The 20,985-nt window shown below is 40.1% G+C and overlaps 1 protein-coding gene across 1 annotated transcript in view; it reads right to left on the reverse strand.

Moving 5' to 3' along the window:
• Window positions 1–6,699: 6,699 nt before the first annotated feature.
• The window catches only part of LOC128657001 (oocyte zinc finger protein XlCOF7.1-like), a 107,694-nt gene continuing 93,408 nt past the window's right edge, over window positions 6,700–20,985 (reverse strand). Inside the window, exon 11 of the mRNA XM_053711216.1 lies at window positions 6,700–7,478. Within this exon, the coding sequence (XP_053567191.1) occupies window positions 6,766–7,478 (713 nt within the window). The 3' untranslated portion in view covers window positions 6,700–6,765. The remainder of the gene's footprint in view (window positions 7,479–20,985) is intronic.

A 20,985-nucleotide genomic window follows, 5' to 3' on the forward strand; every position in this document is an offset into this window, starting at 1 on the left:
AAATGAACGGTTCTCTCTTTAACAGAGGCCAAAACTGAAGAGCTCTGAGAATTACACGGAGTTCTAAAATATTTATTGGTAATCTCACCTCTTGAGATTACCAAACCCCTTGTGCTGTCAGAGATCCCCAAACAGCTCCCCAACCTGAAAGACTTGCATCTGTTGTGATCACAGTCCAGGTTGGCCGAACAATAGAAGCCCCTTGAACTAAACGATGGTGATCTATCCACCATGTCAGAGAGTGTCGTACATTGGGATTTAAGGATATTAATTGTGATATCTTTGTATAATTCCTGCACCATTGGTTCAGCATACAAAGCTGTAGAGGTCTCATGTGAAAACGAACAAAGGGGATCGCGTCCGATGCTGCAGTCATGAGACCTAAAACTTCCATGCACATAGCCACTGAAGGGAATGACTGAGACTGAAGGTGTCGGCAGGCTGCAACCAATTTTAAATGTCTCTTGTCTGTTAGAGACAGAGTCATGGACACTGAATCTATCTGGAAGCCTAAAAAGGTGACCCTTGTCTGAGGAATCAAGAAACCTTTTGGTAAATTGATCCTCCAACCATGTTTCCGAAGAAACAACACTAGTTGATTCATGTGAGATTCTGCAGTACGTAAAGACTGAGCTAGTACCAAGATATCGTCCAAATAAGGAAAAACCGCAATACCCTGTTCTCTGATTACAGAGAGTAGGGCACCCAGAACCTTTGAGAAGATTCTTGGAGCTGTTGCTAGGCCAAATGGAAGAGCAACAAATTGGTAATGCTTGTTTAGAAAAGAGAATCTCAGAAACTGATAATGTTCTGGATGAATTGGAATATGAAGGTATGCATCCTGCAAGTCTATTGTGGACATATAATGTCCTTGTTGAACAAAAGGCAGAAAAGTCCTTATAGTCACCATCTTGAAAGTTGGTACTCTTACATAACGATTCAAAATTTTCAGATCCAGAACTGGTCTGAATAAATTTTCCTTTTTTGGGACAATGAATAGATTTGAATAAAACCCCAAACCTTGTTCCTGAAGAGAAACTGGCATGATTACCCCTGAAGACTCCAGGTCTGAAACACACTTCAGGAAAGCCTGAGCTTTTACTGGATTTGCTGGGATACGTGAGAGAAAAAATCTTCTCACAGAAGGTATTACTCTGAATCCTATTCGATACCCTTGAGAGACAATGCTCTGAATCAATTGATTTTGGACAGATTTTATCCAAATATCCTTGAAAAACCTTAATCTGCCCCATACCAGCTGAGCTGGAATGAGGGCCGCACCTTCATGCGGACTTAGGGGCTGACTTTGGTTTCCTAAATGGCTTGGATTTATTCCAATTTGAGGAAGGCTTCCAATTGGAAGCAGATTCCTTGGGGGAAGGATTGAGTTTGTGTTCCTTATTCTGACGAAAGGAACGAAAACGGTTAGAAGCCTTAGATTTACCCTTAGGTTTTTTATCTTGAGGCCGAAAAACTCCCTTTCCCCCAGTGACAGTTGAAATAATATAATCCAACTGAGAACCAAATAAATTATTACCTTGGAAAGAAAGAGATAGTAATCTAGATTTAGATGTCATATCAGCATTCCAAGATTTAAGCCACAAAGCTTTTCTAGCTAATATAGCTAAAGACATGGATCTAACATCAATTTTGATAATATCAAAAATGGCATCACAAATAAAATGATTAGCATATTGCAGTAAGCTAATGATGCTAGATAAGTCAGAATCCAATTCCTGTTGCGCTAAATTCTCCAATCAGAAAGTTGATGCAGCCACAACATCAGCCAAAGAAATTGCAGGTCTAAGAAGATGACCTGAATATAAATAGGCCTTCCTTAGATAAGATTCAAGCTTCCTATCTAAACAATCCTTAAAGGAAGCACTATCTTCCATAGGAATAGTGGTACATTTAGCAAGAGAAGAAATAGCCCCATCAACTTTGGGGATTTTTTCCCAAAACTCTATAGATTTTGCTGGTAAAGGATACAATTTTTTAAACCTTGAAGAAGGAATAAAAGAAGTACCTGTCTTATTCCATTCCTTTGAAATCATATCAGAAATAGCCTCAGGAATAGGAAAAACCCCTGGAGAAACCACAGGAGGTTTAAAAACAGCATTTAAACGTTTATTAGACTGAACGTCAAGAGGACTGGTTACCTCAATATCCAAAGTAATTAACACTTCTTTTAATAAAGAACGCATATACTCTATTTTAAATATATAAGTAGATTTGTCCCTGTCAATGTCTGAGGAAGGATCTTCTGTATCAGATAGCTCCTCATCAGAAGAGGATAAATTATTATGTTGTTGGTCATTTGAAATTTCATCAACTAATTGAGAAGTTTTAAAAGACCTTTTACGTTTATTAGAAGGTGGAAATGCAGACAAAGCCTTCAAGATAGAATCAGAAACAAATTCTTTATATCATGCACATTAGAAGTTGAAGGAACTGCAACTGGCAATGTACTATTACTGATGGATACACTATCTGCATGTAAAAGTTTATCATGACAACTATTACAAATGACATTCGGCGACATAATTTCAACAATTTTACAACAAATGCACTTAGCTTTGGTAGAACCGATGTCAGGCAGCAATGTTCCAGCAGAAACTTCTGAGGCAGGATCAGATTGAGACATCTTGCAAAATGTAAGAGAAAAAACAACATATAAAGCAAAATTATCCATTTCCTTATATGACAGTTTCAGGAATGGGAAAAAATGCAAATAGCATAGGCCTCTGATAGAGAAAAAAGCAAGAGGCAAACATCAATGGGGTATTGAAATAATGAAAAAGTTTGGCGCCAAGTATGACACACAAACGTAACGTAAACTTTTTTGGCGCCAAAAATAACCGGAAATGACACACTCGCATCACTAATGACGCAACCGTGTGAAAGGTCTCGGCGTCAAGTATGACGCCGGAAATGACGAAGTTGCGTCATAGACGTATTTTTCCCGCCAAGAATGACGCAATAAAGTTTAGCATTTGTCACACCCGCGGGCCTAATGCTGCCCGCAATTTGCAAGAAGTAGTCAATTGAAAAAACAGACTAAACCCCAGGTAAGAAAAAAAATTCTTTAAAAGATGTTTATATTTCCCAAATATGAAACTGACAGTCTGCAGAAGGAAATACATGAACCTGACTCATGGCAAATATAAGTACAATACATATATTTAGAACTTTATATAAATGCATAAAGTGCCAAACCATAGCTGAGGTGTCTTAAGAAATAAAAACATACTTACCCAAAGACACCCATCCACATATAGCAGATAGCCAAACCAGTACTTAAACAGTTATCAGTAGAGGTAATGGTATATGAGAGTATATCATCGATCTGAAAAGGGAGATAGGAGATGAATCTCTACGACCGATAACAGAGAACCTATGAAATAGACCCCCGTTAGGGAAATCATAGTATTTAATAAGTGATACTCCCTTCACGTCCCTCTGACATTCGCTGTACTCTGAGAGGAATTGGGCTTCAACAATGCTGAGAAGCGCATATCAACATAGAAATCTTAGCACAAACTTACTTCACCACCTCCATAGGAGGCAAAGTATGTAAAACTGAATTGTGGGTGTGATGAGGGGTGTATTTATAGGCATTTTGAGGTTTGGGAAACTTTGCCCCTCCTGGTAGGATTGTATATCCCATACGTCACTAGCTCATGGACTCTTGCCAATTACATGAAAGAAATAAACTTTAACAACAAAAACAGCCCCTGCACCTACCAGCCCTCAGGGTACACAAGATTGACTTGACAACGATCCGGTGACTGAAAATCAACTTTGGGCCCCACCAGAGCTAGTGCCTGCTGCCTTCTAATGAAGAGAAAACTGCGTGTCTGAGAGCACAAAATAGGCCCCGCCCACCGTGGCCGTCGCACTCACAGACTCCATAACCGCATGGGAAGCGTTTTTAACAAGCCATGTGGCCCCCTTCACACACACTTAACGTTTATGCCATGTAATAAAAAATATATAAAGAGTCACAGCTGCCTCTCTCCCTCAGACAATCTCATGCTGTCTTTGTAGCCCAGTGTTAAGCCCCTGTTGAAGTACCTAAGCATAGTAATTCAATATGTATATAACAGTAAATTCAGTAACAATAGTAATCAATACCGGTCTACTGCTTACCCCTTCCCTAACAGGGAATAATGTCAGCCAGTTCTGATATAACAAGTCTCCTCAAAAATAAAAGACTGAACATACCTCAATGCTGCTTGTAGCATGACACCGTTCTTCCACACTGAAGATTTCTCTTGCACTACCTTCAGAAGCTCTGTGGGAACCAGAATGGATCTTAGTAACATCTGCTAAGATCATCAACCTCAGGGTAGAAAAAAGATCTCTTCATTCCCCTTAGGAACCCAGACTGATGATATCCCCCTGAGGAAAATAGTACTCACCGGTACCATTTTAAAATAAAAAAACTTCTTGATTGAAGAATCTAAAACTAACACCTCACTTTACCTCTTCCTATTACTAACACAGGCAAAAAGAATGACTAGAGGTGGAGGGAAGGGAGGAGCTAAATATACAGCTCTGTTGTGGTGCTCTTTCCCACTTCCTGTTAGCAGGAGGATAAATCCAACAAGGATGAAATCCGTGGACTCGTCATATCTTGAAGAAGAAAAACCTCCCTTCCCCCAAGTGACAGTTGAAATTATTGAATCCAACGGAGAACCAAATAACTTATTGCCTTGGAAGGAAAGAGATAGCAATCTGGACTTAGAAGTCATGTCAGCATTCCAAGATTTAAGTCACAAAGCTCTTCTAGCTAAAATAGCTAAAGACATAGATTTAACATCAATTTTGATGATATAAAAAATGGCATCACAAATAAAATTATTAGCATGTTGAATCAAGTTAACAATGCTAGACAAATCATGATTCAATACGCTAAAAATTCCAACCAAAAAGGTGAAGCATGCAGGCCTGAGAAGATGATCTGAATTATAAATAGGCACCCCTTAGATAAGATTCAAGTTTCCTATCTAAAGGATCTTTAAAAGAAGTAGAGGAGTAGAGGTAGCCCCATCAACTTTGGGGATCTTTTCCCAAAACTCTAAAATAACTGCTGGCAAAGGATACAATTTTTTAAACCTTGAAGAAGGAATAAAAGAAGTACCAGGCCTATTCCATTCCTTAGAAATAATATCAGAAATAGCATCAGGAACTGGAAAAACCTCTGGAATAACCACAGGAGGTTTATAAACAGAATTTAAACGTTTACTAGTTTTAATATCAAGAGGACTAGTTTCCTCCATATCCAATGTAATCAACACTTCTTTTAACAAAGAACAAATATACTCCATTTTAAATAAATAAGAAAATTTGTCAGTGTCAATATCTGAGGAAGGATCTTCTGAACCAGATAGATCCCCATCAAAGAAGGATAATTCAGCATGTTGCCGGTCATTTGCAATTTCATCAACTTTATGAGAAGTTTTAAAAGACCTTTTACGTTTATTAGAAGGCGGAATGGTAGACAAAGCCTTCTGAATAGAATCAGATATAAATTCTTTTAAATTTACAGGTATATCTTGTGCATTAGATGTTGAGGGGAAGCAACAGGTAATGAACTACTACTGATGGATACATTCTCTGCATGTAAAAGTTTATCATGACAACTATTACAAACCACAGCAGGAGATATAATCTTCACAAGTTTACAACAAATGCACTTAGCTTTGGTAGAACTGTTATCAGGTAGCAGGGTTCCAACAGTGATTTCTGAGACAGGATCAGATTGAGACATCTTGCAAATGTAAGAGAAAAAAACAACATATAAAGCAAAATTATAAATTTCCTTATATGGCAGTTTCAGGAATGGGAAAAAATGCAAACAGCATAGCCCTCTGATAGAGAAAAAAGGCAAGAGGCATATAGGAATGGGATCTTAAATAATGAAAATATTTGGCGTCAAGTATGACACACAACAAACCGAAAAATATTTTTTGCTGCCAAAAACGTCCGGAAATACACAATCGCGTCAGATGATGCAACCTTGTGAAGGACCTGGCGTCGACTAAGACGCCGGAAACTACGAATTTGCGTCAACGAACGTAACTTCGCGCCAAAAAAATCTTGCTCCAATAATGACGAAATAAACTTTTTGCCCCCTCGCAAGTCAAATTCTGCCCACGATATTTAAAAGACATTCAATTTGAAAAAAAGAGACTATACCCGAGGTAAGAAATACATTTTTTCCTAAAAAAAGCATTTCCCAGATATGAAACTGACAGTCTGCAAAAGGAAATATACTGAAAACCTGATTCATGGCAAATATAAGTACAAAACATATATTTAGAACTTTATATAAATACATAAAATGTCAAACCATAGCTGAGAGTGTCTGAAGTAATGAAAACATACTTACCAAAAGACATCAGTAGAGGTAATGGAATATGAGAGTATATTGTCGATCTGAAAAGGGAGGTAGGAGATGAATCGCTACGACCGATAACAGAGAACCTATGAAATAGATCCCCGTGAGGAAAACCATTGCATTCAATAGGTGATACTCCCTTCACATCCCTCTGACATTCACTGTACTCAGAGGAATCAGGCTTCAAAATGCTGAGAAGAGCATATCAACGTAGAAATCGTAGCACAAACTTACTTCACCACCTCCATAGGAGGCAAAATTTGTAAAACTAAATTGTGGGTGTGGTGAGGGTTGTATTTATAGGCATTTTGAGGTTTGGGAAGCTTTGCCCCTCCTGATAGGATTGTATATCCCATACGTCACTAGCTCATGGACTCTTGCCAATTACATGAAAGAAATGCTTTCTCTCCTGTATGAATGTTCTGATGACGAATAAGATGTGGTTTCCGGGTAAAACATTTCCCACATTCAGAACATGAAAATGCTCTCTCTCCTGTATGAATTTTCTGATGCACAATAAGATTTGATTTCTGAGAAAAACATTTCCCACAGTCAGAACATGAAAATCCTCTCTCTCCTGTATGAATGTTCTGATGCGTAATAAGATGTGGTTTCTGGGTAAAACATTTCCCACATTCAGAACATGAAAATGCTCTCTCTCCTGTATGAATTTTCTGATGCTTAATAAGATTTGATTTCCGATTAAAACATTTCCCACAATCAGAACATGAAAATCCTTTCTCTCCTGTATGAATTTTCTGATGCATAATAAGATTTGATTTCTGAGTAAAACATTTTCCACAGTCATAACATGAAAATCCTTTCTCTCCTGTATGAATTTTCTGATGAACAACAAGATTCCCTTTACGGTTAAAACATGTCCCACATGTAGAACAGGAAAATGGCTTTTCTCCTTTATGAATTTTCAGATGTGTATAAAGATGTGATTTCTTGAGAAAACATTTTCCACATTCAGAACATAAATTTCCCACTTGGCTTCTTTGATGATGAAGAAGATTTAAAGAAGCATCTGCACTCTGATCATGACTAGGATTATTGTGGTTTCTGAATTCACCTGTCAATAAGAAAGACAACGGAAGTAACGTTATTTATTAATAAATAATTATTTAATCATGACAAATTTTAACTGTTCTAAGTTAGTGTGTACTAGAAAGGTAGGGTACTGTCTGTAACCCCTACACCTTTACCCAGCTCCATGCTAAGACTTAACAACAGTTTACTGGACATTAGTAACTATTTTTAAGGATTCACAAATATACCATATACACCAATCACTGAACTAAATTAAAATTAATGTTAAAATGTTGTACCTATTATTTTTCTTAAAGGGACACTGAACCCAATTTTTTTCTTTCTTGATTCAGATAGAGCATGCAATTTTAAGCAACTTTCTAATTAACTCCTTTTATCAAATTTTCTTTATTCTCTTGGTATGTTTATTTGAAAAGCAAGAATGTTAGTTTAGATGCCGGCCCATTTTGGTAAACAACCTGGGTTGTCTTTGCTGATTGGACAGCACCAATAAAAAAGTGCTGTCCATGGTTCTGAATCAAAATTGGCTGGCTCCTTAGCTTAGATGCCTTCTTTTTCAAATAAAGATAGCAAGAGAACAACAAAAAATTGATAATATAAGTAAATTAGAAAGTTGCTTATAATTGCATGCTCTATCTGAATCATGAAAGAAAAAATGTGGGTTCAGTGTCCCCTTTAAATGTATTTAGAGCTTTTAAAATTGTGATCTCAGAAAATGTCAGTAATACAATTATTTTAGTCCCAAAACAAATCTTTATAACTACTGCTTGTGTGCTTGTAGTTAAAACAAGGATAACTCTAGAACAACAAAAGAAAATAAAGTAAAACGGCCCCAGGTGGTGTAGTAAATCAAAGCAATTTATAAAATCTTCAACAGAGAGAAGAATCTCATTCATGAGATGGGTGTCACTTTAACAGATGTCAACAACACCTTCTGGAGTAGTTAGCAGCTCCCCAGCTAGCTGCATTACTCAGGCAATTCGGTTAGACCATACAGATAAGGATTGCCTAGCTGGGAAGGCATAAATGGAGATTGTACTGTATTTTTTTCCCTTTTTAATGTGTTCTCTATGTTCTGCGTTACACACTGGAGTGTATCAAATTGTTTATAAACAACTAATTTACCTTTATTTTGTCATTTAAATGAGTTGCTTTTGCTTGTTGAAATCACCACCTATTCAGAAAATATGAATACTTTAGTATTCTCTATGTAAACAAGAGTCGACAAGCAGCAATCAAGCTCCCAGTAGAGTATGAAAGAGATACGCAACAACAATGTCAGTTCTAATTGCTGTCTCTCTTGGCCATTGAGTAAAGACAGATAGATAAGGAAGCATTAAGGTATAGAGAGAAAGATAAGATTATGAGGTCTGCTATTTCTGCAGGCTCAGTCCGTTTATATAGGTATGCTCTTGAGAAAAACGTAAATTATGCTTACCTGATAATTTCATTTCCATTGTGGGGAGGAGAGTTTATGGCTTCATTCATTACTATTGGGAATTAAGAACCTGGCCACCAGGAGGAGGCAAAGACACCCCAGCCAAAGGCTTAAATACCTCTCCCACTCCCCTCATCCCCCAGTCATTCTGCCGAGGGAACAAGGAACAGTAGGAGAAACATCAGGGTATGAATGGTGCCAGAAGAGAAATTAAATTTAGTACTGCCATCTAAAGGGGAGGACAGTCCACAGCTTAATTTATTACAATTGGGAACATATACCCAAGCTCTAGAGGACACTGAATGAAACCGGGAGGGTAAAAGGTGGACCCTAATCTGAGGGCACCACAGCCTGTAGAACCCTTCTCCCAAAAGCCGCTTCCGCAGAAGCAAAAACATCAACTTTGTAGCCGCTTTACAAATCTGCTCTATAGAGGCCTTATTCTTGAAGGCCCAAGATGAAGCCACCGCTCTAGAGAAATGAGCCGTGATCCTCTGAGGAGGCTTATGTCCTGCTGTCTCGCAAGCCAAACGGATCAAGCTCCTCAGCCAAAAAGACAAAGAAGTAGCAGAAGCCCTCTGACCCCTAAGCTTCCCTGAATACATGACAAAAAGATGTAGATTGTCTGAAGTCCTTTGTAGCCTGAAGATAGAACTTCAGGGCACGGAACACATCTAGATTATGAAGTAACCGCTCCTTCGAAGAAGAAGGGTTAGGGGCACAGAGAAGGAACAACTATTTCCTGATTGATGTTACTATTGGACACCACCTTAGGAAGTAATCCAAAGCCGGTGTGAATAACAGCCTTATCCGAATGAAAAACCAGATAAGGTGACCCATGTTGGAAGGCCGCCAGTTCAAATACTCTGCGTGCCGATGCAATGGCCAACAGGAAAAGAACCTTCCAGGACAGAACCTTAATGTCAAGGGAATGCATAGGCTCAAACGCAACCTGTTTCAAAACCCTAAGGACCAAGTTCAAGCTCCATGGGGGAGCAGACTGCCTAAAGGCAGGCCTGATTCAAGACAAGGCCTGAACAAAGGATTGAATGTCAGGGAGCTCAGCGAGTCTCCGGTGTAACAAAACAGATAATGCCGAAATCAGTCCCTTCAAGGAACTAGCGGCAAGTCCCTTCTCTAAACCTTCTTGAAGAAAGGACAGAATTCTGGAAACCCTCACCTTGTGCCAAGGGTATCCATGTTTTTCATACAACAAACACATAGATCTACGGCGCTCACCAGCTCCACAGCATCCCCGGCAGCGTGTCTTCGGCTTGTGCACACGTCTGTCGTAGCCTGTTCCTGAATGAGGGTGCAACCAGACAGCGTCCTCGTCAGAACGCCAGGGAAGGTCAAAGGTGAAAGGAAATGTCCGTAGCAACTCCTCTTCATAGGAAAACAAATACTCCAGAGTAAAATAGAAAAATATTTATTTGCAACAAGGGTAACGTAAAAACAAGATGAGAGCACACAGCTCACACAATTGGGAAAGAATGTCCAGTATTGCAGAGAACGGCAGACATGTTTCGTGTGGGGCCTCCATACTTATTCACTGCTGTAGTTTGCACATACTGGACTCACCTTTATAAAGGAACATACTTTAATTAAATTACACACACGTGATTTTTTAACCCCTTCCCGTCTATGTTAGTTACTTTATACACGCTGTTGATATACAACACTGAGCCAATATAAATAATAATCATAAATAATCAAAAAGATTAAACTTGATATGTGGCCACATAGAACAATGCTGTAGTAGTACAGGGAGGCAATAGTTATGTACAGATATATGAAGTGCAAGGATATACATATTAAATGAACAAATTTAATATGTATATCCCAGGACAGTTTTTTCTGGGCGGATCCACCAAGAGAGGAAGGTCCGAGCCCATACATCCATGGATATCAGCTGTAAAATCTGAATGATCGCCGTTCCACTGCCTCAACATGCATAACTGAAAAGGCCTGAAATTGGAATGACGTCTGGAGACCATGAGCCCGATCACCTCTATACATTGGGCCACCGAGGGCCTCTCTGAGGATCGAAGGGCCAGACAAGAGGACGCAAGCTCCTGCGTCTCTGATCCGTGAGAAAAATCTTCATGGACACCGAGTCTATGATCGTGCCCAGAAACTCCACCCTGGTACTGGGTACCAGGGAGCTCTTTCTGGAGTTTATCTTCCAACCATGAGATTGAAGTTACAGGAGCAGAGACCTTGAATGGTCCACTGCTTGACTGAAGGATGGCGCCTGAACCAGGATGTCGTCTAGATAGGGCGCCACCGCAATGCCCCTGGATATGGCTACAGCAAGCAGGGCCCAAGAACTTTTGTGAAAACTCTTGGGGCCGTCGCCAAGTCGAAAGTAAGGGCCACAAACTGGAAGTGCTGGTCCAGAAATGCAAATCTTAGGAACTTGAAATGGTCCCTGTGAATTGGAACATGAAGGCAGGCATCCTTCAAGTCTATTGTGGTCATGAACTGACCCTCTTGAACTAGGGGCAAAATGGACCTGATCGTTTCCATTTTGAACGATGGAATGGACAAAAACTTGTTTAAACACTTCAGATCCAAAATTGGGCGGAACGTGCCCTCCTTTTTTGGAACTACGAACAGATTTGAATAATACCCTAGACCCCTTTCTGCAAGGTGTACTGGTACGATAACACCTTGAGAGGAAAGATCCCTCACACATCCTAAAAAGTCCTCTTTCTTTTCCGGCCTTGATGACAGGTTTGACACGAGGAATCTACCCCTGGGAGGGAAGGACTTGAAACCTATTCTGTAACCCTGGGAGACAACCTCCAGAACCCAGGGGTCCTGAACATCCTGCAACCAGGCTTTGGAGAATAGAGATAACCTGCCCCCTACTTGGTCCGTAGACCTGTAGGGGGCCGCACTTTCATGCTGACTTGGTCTCTGCAGGCTTCTTGTTCTGTTTGGACTTGTTCCAAGACTGAGCAGGCTTCCAAGTTCCCTTGGACTGGTCCGCTTTCGTGGTGGGCTGCTGGCGCTGGGCCTTATGCGCACAAAAGGGACAAAAAGTAGGTCCTTTCAGTTTAGCCTTCTTATCTTGGGGTAGGAAGGCACTCTTGCCTCTCGTAACCGTGGAGTTGATCGAGTCCAGGCCTAGGCCAAACAGAATCTTTCCTTGAAAAGGCAGGGACATCAACCTCAATTTAGAGGTCATGTCCGCCAACCAAGATTTTAGCCACAAGGCCCTGCGTGCTAAAACCGAAAACTCTGACACCTTAGCATTTAGGCAAATAATTTGGCTACCTTCAAAGCCTTAATCTTTTCCTGCACCTCTTCGATAGAGGGCTCACCCTCAATTATTTGACACAGGGAATCACACCAATATGATGAAGCTCCAGCAACCACGACTAGAGCTGCTGCCGCTTGAAAAACAAACCCTGTGTGCTGAAACATCTTTCTCAGCATGTTCTCCAACTTTTTATCCATGGGCTCTTTGAACGACAAACTATCTTCCAGGGGAATAGTCATTCGCTTAGCGAGCGTGGAGATGACCCCATCCACCCTAGGAATGGTCCCCCACAGCTCCAACGGAACAGGGAAAAGTTTCTTAAAGGACGAGGAAGGGGCAAAGGAAGAACCTAATCGAGCCCATTCATTCTTGATAATGTTAGCCATCTTTATAGGAAGGTCTGGGGTACCACCCTGTCCTCATAAACCTTATCTAGCTTAGGGATAGAAGGTTCCTCTGGAAGCTTCGGCTCCAGAACCTCTAGAGTAGCAAGCACTTGCTTTAGCAAAACGGCAAATTCTCCATCTTAAACCTATAGCCAGTCTCCTCTGCCGGAGCTTTAGATGACACAGATTCCGACCCAGAAGGAGTCCCCTCCGACGTCAGAGTGGGCCCCGTCATAGAACCACTCCGCAGGAGCATACGACGAAGACAAGTCCTGAGTCGGGCCGCTCTGAAAGGCCCTACACCTGTGCTTAGCAGAACGTGGTAAGGCGTGGATCACTTTAGAAACCGCCGTCTGCAGTTGATCCGCAAAATCTGGAGGCCAACATATCTCTCCTGAAGGAGCAACAGTCGGACCCCGGGGCGCTGCATGTGCAATAGGGGACTCAACTCGGAAACGCACCTCACGAAGCGGTGAACCCTCAGAGGTGGACGGCTCAGTGGTACTAGACATTCTTTTAGTCTTAGATGTCTTGACCCTCTCAAGGCATGTGGAGCATAATTGGGCAGGCTTATCTACCGGAACCTCACAATAAACACAGGTATGAGACTTTGTCAAAGAGGGAGCACCCTCTAACTTGTCAGAATCCTCCATAGCTAGTTTTTCTTTTATTCTAATAAAAGCACAGCCACCTTTATAACTGCCAATGACCGGGCACTCACCACCTCCTATGAACTGAACTACAGACACCGATTTGTCTCCCCCATCGCAGATCAGACCGGAAGTGAAGATCCCCATGCAGTCACACGGGTGACTCGCAGGACCGTCCCTGCCTAAAGGAGAAAACCGCCAAAAAATAGACAGGGCAAAAACTCCCGGAAAAGAACCTGATAATTCCACACATTGCCAGAGCCTCATCCCACACACAGCAATGACACAATAAACAATATCATGTATAAACCCCCCCTGTTCAATAATCGCCCCAACCAGGAATATTAACCCGTGATTCTGTAAAGATAAAAGGCGCCACACTGTGGCCCTGTCTTCTTTGTTAACATTGGTTATAAAATGAAACAATCTTACCAGAATCCATGCCGTGGAACAGGAACACGGCCCTTCAAGTGTGACAGGTCATAGCAGCGTTCCTGACATGGACGTGAGAGAAGAAAGCAGTGTGCGAAACTCGTCAACGCCGATTGCTGTAGGAGCTGTTAATATGAGTCGGCATGGTTTTGCAAGAGAGACTCTCCCTTTATCTCCGGACTCTAACTTTCACCCAAGCCCTCACTAAGAAGCCTTATAGGGCAACTTAAAACTCCTGTCCCATTCAAAATTTTACATAAAATTAGGCAATATTACAAGACACTCAGGAAGCTTTTCACAAAGTCTGGTTTTATTGGATCACACATGACTCCATATAATACTGTTTGAATTGTCAATAGACCCAATACAGCAGAGATCTTATATGCCTTTATACATCCGTTGGTTAATCATAATATTATCCTTATTGATGAAAATTCCACTGGGTGTGTCATGGTCGGGAGGCACTCTTTTCTTACTCTTCTTCATCTTCCCCTCTTATCTTCTTCTCTTCCCCCTTTGATTTTCCCAACTTTTCTCTGTACTCCCTTTGTATTCAAGATCTTCATAAATGTTTTGGTTAAGATGGGAATGATGGGGTGTCCTTACCCCACTCAGGTCCCCCAGACAAACTGACAGACAAGATACATGATAGCTGTTGTTTAAGGAGTAATCAACCAAGTAATTCCATCTATATAGCGATACAAATGTAAATGTTTTAAATGCTTTTAGGAAATCTTAGTTACTGTCTACTAATATTGGTCTCATTGATCTATCTGTCATTAAGTGGCTATGTCTTCTGTGAAGGTCTTGTTTATTCTTTTATATTGTTTAAATATCAATAAAAAAATATTTAAAAAAAAAAAACTCCTGTCCCATTGCGAAGAATAATACCCTTCATAAGAGACCTCCGAATCTTCTGCACCTCTCTGCCACCTCCTGTGATGAAAGGCAAAGAATGACTGGGGGATGAGGGGAGTGGGAGAGGTATTTAAGCCTTTGGCTGGGTTGTCTTTGCCTCCTCCTGGTGGCCAGGTTCTTAATTCCCAATAGTAATAAATTAAGCCGTGGACTCTCCTCCTCTTTAGATGGAAAATAGATTGAGGTTTCAATCATCAAAAAACATAATTTATGTAAGAACTTACCTGATTTCTTTTCTTTCATATTGGCAAGAGTCCATGAGCTAGTGACGTATGGGATATACAATCCTTCCAGGAGGGGCAAAGTTTCCCAAACCTCAAAATGCCTATAAATACACCCCTGGGGTGAAAAAATAAGGAGTAAAAAAGCATACAAAAAGAACTGGAAATAAAATTGTGTTTTTTATACAAAAATCACAACCACCAAACAGGGTGGGCCTCGTGGACTCTTGCCAATATGAAAGAAATTAATTTATCAGGTAAGTTCTTACAAAACTTATGTTTTCGTTCATGTAATAGTCAAAAGTCCATGAGCTAGTGACGTATGGGATAAAAATACCCAAGATGTGGGAGACCACAGAAGAGTCACTAGAAAGGGAGGGATAAAATAAAAACAGCTATTTCCTCTGAAAAAAATTAAATCCACAAAAAAAGTCTCTCATAAATTTCACATAAATTTCAAGAAAAAAACTTAAATCATAAGCAGAAGAATCAAACTGGTAGAAAAGTTCTTCAGGCAGCTGTCTCAGAAGAAGCAAATACATCAAAATGGTAACATTTTGTAAATGTATGCAAAGAAGACCAAGTTGCTGCTTTGCAAATCTGATCAACTGAAGCTTCATTCTTAAAAGCCCAAGAAGTTGCGACTGATCTAGTAGAATGAGTTGTAATTCTCTGAGGCGGAGACTGTCCCGTCTCCAAATAAGCCTTGTGAATCAAAAGCTTTAACCAAGATGCCAAAGAAATGGCAGAGGCTGTCTGACCTTTCCTAGGACCAGAAAAAAACAACAAATAGACTAGAAGTCTTCCTGAAATCTTTAGTAGCTTCAACATAATATTTCAAAGCTCTTACAACATCCAAAGAATGTAAAGATCTTTCAAGAGTATTCTTGGGATTAGGACACAAGGAAGGAACAACACATTTCCCTACTAATGTTGTTAGAATTCACAACCTTAGGAAGAAATTTAAACGAAGTCCACAAAACAGCCTTATCCTGATGGAAAATCAGAAAAGGAGACTCACAAGAGAGAGCAGACAATTCAGAAACTCTTCTAGCTGAAGAGATAGCCAAAAGAAACAACACTTTCCAAGAAAGTAGTTTAATATCCAGAGAATGCATAGGCTCAAAAGGAGGAGCCTGCAAAGCCTTCAAAAACAAATTAAGACTCCAAGGAGGAGAGATTGATTTAACAACAGGCTTGATATGAACCAAAGCCTGAACAAAACAGTGAATATCAGGAAGTTTAGCAATCTTTCTATGAAATAAAACAGAAAGAGCAGAGATTTGTCCCTTCAAGGTACTTGCAGACAAACCTTTATCCAAACCATCCTGAAGAAACTGTAAAATTCTAAGAATCCTAAAAGAATGCCAAGAGAATTTATGAGACAAACACCATGAAATATAGGTTTTCCAAACCCGATAATAAATCTTCCTTGAAACAGACTTACGAGCCTGTAGCATAGTATTAATCACGGAGTCAGAGAAACCTCTATAACTAAGCACTAAACGTTCAATTTCCATACCTTCAAATTTAGCAATTTGAAATCCTGATGGAAAAATGGCCCTTGAGACAGAAGGTCTGGCCTTAAAGGAAGTGGCCAAGGTTGACAACTGGACATCCGGACAAGATCCGCATACCAAAACCTGTGAGGCATGCTGGTGCTATCAGATGCGATTGTTCCAATATGATCTTGGAGATCCCCCTTGGAAGAAGAACTAGAGGCGGAAAAATGTAAGCAGGTTGGTAAAACCAAGGAACTGCTAACACATCCACCATCTCCGCATGAGGATCCCTGGACCTGGAAAAGTACCTGGGAAGCTTATTGTTTAGATGGAAAGCCATAAGATCTATTTTGGGGAGACCCCACATCTGTACAATCTGATAAAATACATCTGGATGGAGAGACCACTCCCCTGGATGTAAAGACCGACGACTGAGATAATCCGCTCCCCAATTGTCTACACCTGGGATATGTATCGCAAAAATTATACAGGAGTTGGATTCCGCCCAAGAAAGTATCCAAGATACTTCTTTTATCGCTAAAGGACTGCGAGTCCCCCCTTGATGGTTGACATATGCCATAGTTGTGATATTGTCTGTCTGAAAGCGAATAAATTATTCTCTCTTTAATAGAGGCCAAGCCTGAAGAGCCCTGAAAATAGCACAGAGTTCGAAAATATTGATTGGTAACCTCGCCTCTTGAGGATTCCAAACTCCTTGTGCTGTCAGAGACCACCAGACAGCTCCCCAACCTGTGAGACTTGCATCTGTTAAAATCACAGTCCAGAAAGGACGAACAAAAGAGGCCTCTTGAAGAATCCGATGATGGACCAACCACCAGGACAGAGAGAGTTGAATGTTGGGATTTAAGTATATCAACTGTGATATCCGAGTATAATCCCTACACCATTGATTCAGCATGCAAAGCTGCAGATGTCTCATATGAAAACGAGCAAAGGGGATCGCGTCCGATGCTGCAGTCATGAGACCTAAAACTTCCATGCACATAGCCACTGAAGGGAATGATGAAGCCTGAAGGTTTCGACAGGCAGAAACTAATTTCATTAGTCTCTTGTCTGTCATGGACACTGAATCTATCTGGAAACCTAAAAAGGTGACCCTTGTCTGAGGAATCAAGGATCTCTTTGGTAAATTGATCCTCCAACCATGTCTTTGAAGAAACAACACAAGTTCATTTGTGTGAGATTTTGCTAAATGAAAAGATTGAGCCAGTACCAAGATATCGTCCAAATAAGTAAACACCGCAATACCCTGCTCTCTGATTACAGATAGAAGGGCACGAGAACCTTCGAAAAGATTCTTGGAGCTGTTGCTAGGCCAAATGGAAGAGCAACAAATTCGTAATGCTCATCTAGAAAAGAGATTCTCAGAAACCGATAATGGTCTGGATGAATCAGAATGTGAAGATACGCATCCTGTAAGTCTATTGAGGACATGTAATGACCTTGCTGAACATAAGGCAGAATAGTCCTTATAGTCACCATCTTGAAAGTTGGGACCTTTACAAATTGATTCAAAAACTTCAGATCCAGAACTGGTCTGAAATAATTTTCCTTCTTCGGGACAATGAATAGATTTGAATAAAAACCCAGACCCTGTTCCAAAATTGGAACTGGTACAATTACTCCTGAAAGCTCTAGATCTGAAACACACTTCAGAAAAGCCTGAGCTTTCACAGGGTTTGTTGGAATGTGAGAAAGAAATAATCTTCTCACAGGAGGTCTGAAACCTATTTATGTGAATATGGGGCAAGAGAGGATGTGTGTTACACTGTTCTGTTTTTAAATACTTTTTTGAAGTGTGTTGTAGTTAGCCGTCGTTGGTGAAGCCTTTTCACTTTTTATTCAATAAAGGATATCTTTTTTCTACTAGCCGCTCTAGCATTCAGTTTTTGATTTGGTTGATCTACTAAGGACAGTTATTGGGCTATAGGATATCCGCCGGAATTGGACCCGGTTTGCAGTGGCTTCCGGAAGTACGCTGGGAAGCGTGATATACACAAAGCAGAGTCTTACCTAAAGATGGTTCAGCGGTGGAAGTAAAACACCGGAGGTGTGATCCTTGTAAGGTTTCCAGGCGGACCAATCGAGAAGAGACACTACTATGTTTCAAGACAAGTGAGTGAATTTATGTGATCCTATTATATTTGCCGCTTACCGCAGCTTTCTGACACAGATGCAAACACAGAGGGACACTGGTTTTACCTACGTTAAGGAGAATAGGGTATAACAATAGTGCTACGGCTTTGTTTTGTTGATTCAATGTATCATATTAGTCTGTTTTGCGAAGCACACTTGAGATACTTTTGGAAACTCCGCCTTGCGGCACCTGGTTGTTGTTGTAATGATGAGTCATAGCTGGTGTGGGTACGTCGCTATGACAATGCCACGCTTACGTGAATGAGTATGTTCACATGGTATACACACTATTAATGGGGATGTCATAATGCGGAAGTATAATGTGGGCGATGACTGACATAATGGGAATCAACTCAGTTTATCCCAGCCCACGTTTGTGACCCTCTAACTAAGGTAGATGTATGTTTGGGATATCCATGGGGTCATTATAAACATCTTGTAGTAGGTTTTATGAAATGATTAGGACTATGTAATCGTGACAATTTTTATGAATTGCAAGGTTTTATCACACAATTATGTCAGGATGTTTGGATTTGCTGTAAACATTGTGATTTGTTGATTGTGATCGATGTGTGGTGTTATGTGTAGAGGCAATAGGGAATTTTATAACTGGTACTAATGCTGTCCCTGTGAAGGGGGAGTGTACCAAGTTTTTGTTTCGTCTTTATTCAGCTGCAGACCATCAGTGATCAGAATCATGTGACTTGATTTTACCATGTGTATCCAATGTTATTCTTATTATTGTATAATGTTATGCTCTCTCTCTCTCTCTCTCTCTCTCTCTCTCTCTCTCTATATATATATATATATATATATATATATATATATATATATATATATATATATATATATATATATATATATATATATATATATATATATATATATATATATATATATATATATATATATAGAGAGAGAGAGAGAGAGAGAGAGAGAGAGAGAGAGAGAGAGAGCATAACATTATACAATAATAAGAATAACATTGGATACACATGGTAAAATCAAGTCATATATATATATATATATATATATATATATATATGTTGTATATTCTATAACTCACTTATCACTGCCTGATGAAAGGGTGCCACTAGCACCTTGAAACACGTAGCAGATTCTTTGTATTGATTTTAATTCAATCTTTTAATAAATTATATCCCATGCCTTGGGATATTTACTTTTTATGATTTGTGAGCTTTATTTGAGGGCTATATTCATTCTGTGGATCGTGGATCCTGTGTACTGGAGTGAGCCAGCTGGTGGGCTCTGATATACCAGCCTGCTCTACTTGCACTGCATTATAGTGCGCACTGTTTGTGATTATTCAATCTCAGTGGAGATTTATTACTGGGAACATTGCTCCTTTAAAAGTGACCATCTGCACTATTGGAGTGTTTTTTCCTCCCCCCAATCCCCTTTTTTCCCACTACTACAGAACCGAGGGCACATTGAATCCTTTGTGAGCTAGCTGGTGGGTTCTGATCAATCCAGCCTGTTGGAATAGCACTGTATTATAGTGCGCTCTCTTTGTGAGTACCTGCTTTTAGAGAGGGTGTTTTTTGGGAATATTGAATCTATCTGTTGTAACATACTGCACCATTGGAGTGCCTTCTTTTTGTTTTTATGTTTAGAATGACCATCTGTATTTAAGAAGAGCTGACCTTGGTGATCGTCTACCATCGACGATAGCCCGTGGAGGGCGTCTTTATCTTTTGCTGCCATCATATGGATGGTTATAATTTGGTGTCTTAAATAATGATACATACTTACCTAAAGACACCCATCCACATATAGCAGATAGTCAAACCAGTACTGAAAAAGTATCAGCAGAGGTAATGGTATATAAGAGTATATTGTCAATCTGAAAAGGGAGATAGGAGATGAATCCCTACGACCGATAACAGAGAACCCTTGAAAAGATTTCCCGCGAGGGAAACCATAAAAAAAATCAGTAGGCGATACTCTCTTCACATCCCTCTGACAAACACTGTACTCTTAGAGGAATTGAGCTTCAGAATGCTTAGAAGCGCTTATCAAAGAAAAAATCATAAAAATCAAGCACAAACTTACTTCACCACCTCCATAGGAGGCAACGTTTGTAAAACTGAATTGTGGGTGTGGTGAGGGGTGTATTTATAGGCATTTTGAGGTTTGGGAAACTTTGCCCCTCCTGGAAGGATTGTATATGCCATATGTCACTAGCTCATGGACTCTTGCCAATTACATGAAAGAAATAGATATTTCATAGCTAAAATCTCTCTCTTATCGCCTTATCTATTGTGCTTCTATCTTAAAAGAGAAGTCTGTCTATTCCCCCCCCCCCACGTATCAGGGGCATGACTCCATCTACAATCTGGAAGTGCAATTTACTTTTATTGTGTCCAGCCATCATAAAGTGATGTGCTACTGGTGCATCCTCATCTAATTTACCAATAGCCACTTCATGTTGTTGTATTCTATCCTTGGCATGTTGGGTTGCTTCACCAACATATGCCAGGTCACTCAGGCATTTAATTACATAAATAATACATTTAGAACTGCATGTAAAGCTTCC

Source organism: Bombina bombina, chromosome 4, assembly GCF_027579735.1.
Source record: "Bombina bombina isolate aBomBom1 chromosome 4, aBomBom1.pri, whole genome shotgun sequence".
Taxonomy (NCBI): Eukaryota; Metazoa; Chordata; class Amphibia; order Anura; family Bombinatoridae; genus Bombina; species Bombina bombina.